The sequence below is a fragment of the Priapulus caudatus genome, unplaced genomic scaffold, assembly GCF_000485595.1.
Source record: "Priapulus caudatus unplaced genomic scaffold, Priapulus_caudatus-5.0.1 Scaffold985, whole genome shotgun sequence".
In the NCBI taxonomy this organism is placed as follows: domain Eukaryota; kingdom Metazoa; phylum Priapulida; class Priapulimorpha; order Priapulimorphida; family Priapulidae; genus Priapulus; species Priapulus caudatus.
In genome coordinates, this window is record NW_014578046.1 from 94,589 (window position 1) to 95,645 (window position 1,057).

General features: G+C 50.0%; 1 protein-coding gene across 1 annotated transcript in view; it reads right to left on the minus strand.

The window, feature by feature from the left end:
- Positions 1–824, minus strand: part of LOC106814825 (lanC-like protein 1) — a 12,563-nt gene extending 11,739 nt beyond the window's left edge. The window contains exons 1-2 of the mRNA XM_014819184.1: positions 688–824; positions 121–300 (exon numbers count right to left, since the gene is read on the minus strand). Coding sequence (XP_014674670.1) covers positions 121–300; positions 688–783 — 276 coding nt within the window. The 5' untranslated portion in view covers positions 784–824. The remainder of the gene's footprint in view (positions 1–120; positions 301–687) is intronic.
- Between the last annotated feature and the right edge of the window lie 233 nt (positions 825–1,057).

Consider the following 1,057-nt stretch of genomic DNA (forward strand, 5'->3'; position numbering starts at 1 on the left):
AGAGAGAGAGAGAGAGAGAGAGAGAGAGAGAGAGAGAGAGAGAGAGAGAGGAGAGAGGCGGACAGAGAACGATTGAGAGAGAGAGAGAGAAAGTGTGTAGAGAGGAGAGACTCCACTGACCGTGTAAGCGCGTGCGAACATGAAGAGGAAGCCCGGAGCGCCGTGGCACCAGTGTACGAGCATGTCCCCGCCGCGGCTGCCAAGCGACGAGGGGAAGTTCCCCGAGGGAAAGTGCAGAGTGTGCAAGTATTCCAGCGTGGGTTTCACCAGTGAATCCATGTCCTGTGAGGTGTCGTCTGCCTGTTAGTAAGAAGAGAGAAAAGATATGAGAACATTAATATTGAGGAGGAAAGGAAGGTAAAGAGGTAGAGAGGGAGGTAGAGAGGTAGAGAGGAAGGGAGTGGGGAGGTAAAGAGGGAGGGAGGGAGGGAGGGAGAGGGAAAGTGCAGAGTGTGCAGGTATTCCAGCGTGGGTTTCACCAGCGCATCCATGTCCTGTGAGGTGTCGTCTGCCTGTCGGCAAGAACATAGAAAAGATATGAGAACATTAATATTGAGGGGGAGAGGAAGGTAGAGAGGGAGAGAGGCAGAGAGAGAGGCAGAGAAACCAGATTTGTATTATTCTGTCTAGATTTTATACTTAGATACACACAATAAATTTTATACTACTGATACAATAAATGCATACCTGCATTAGAACGTAGAGGATTCCGGATATGCCGTGGGCTGCTCCGAGGTACTGCTTGTCGTGCCACTGGTACATGAGGGGCGACTTTGAATGCATGTCTTTCGCTAAACTTTTCCCCGACTCCACGATAGCTTTGTACACCTGTACATGTGAATTCGGCCGTTTTTAGATAGGGAGAGAGGAAGAAGGCGAGAGAGAGAGAGAGAGAGAGAGAGAGAGAGAGAGAGAGAGAGAGAGAGAGAGAGAGAGAGAGAGAGAGAGAGAGAGAGAGAGAGAGAGAGAGAGAGAGAGAGAGAGAGAGAGAGAGAGAGAGAGAGAGAGAGAGAGAGAGAGAGAGAGAGAGAGAGAGAGAGAGAGAGAGAGAGAGAGA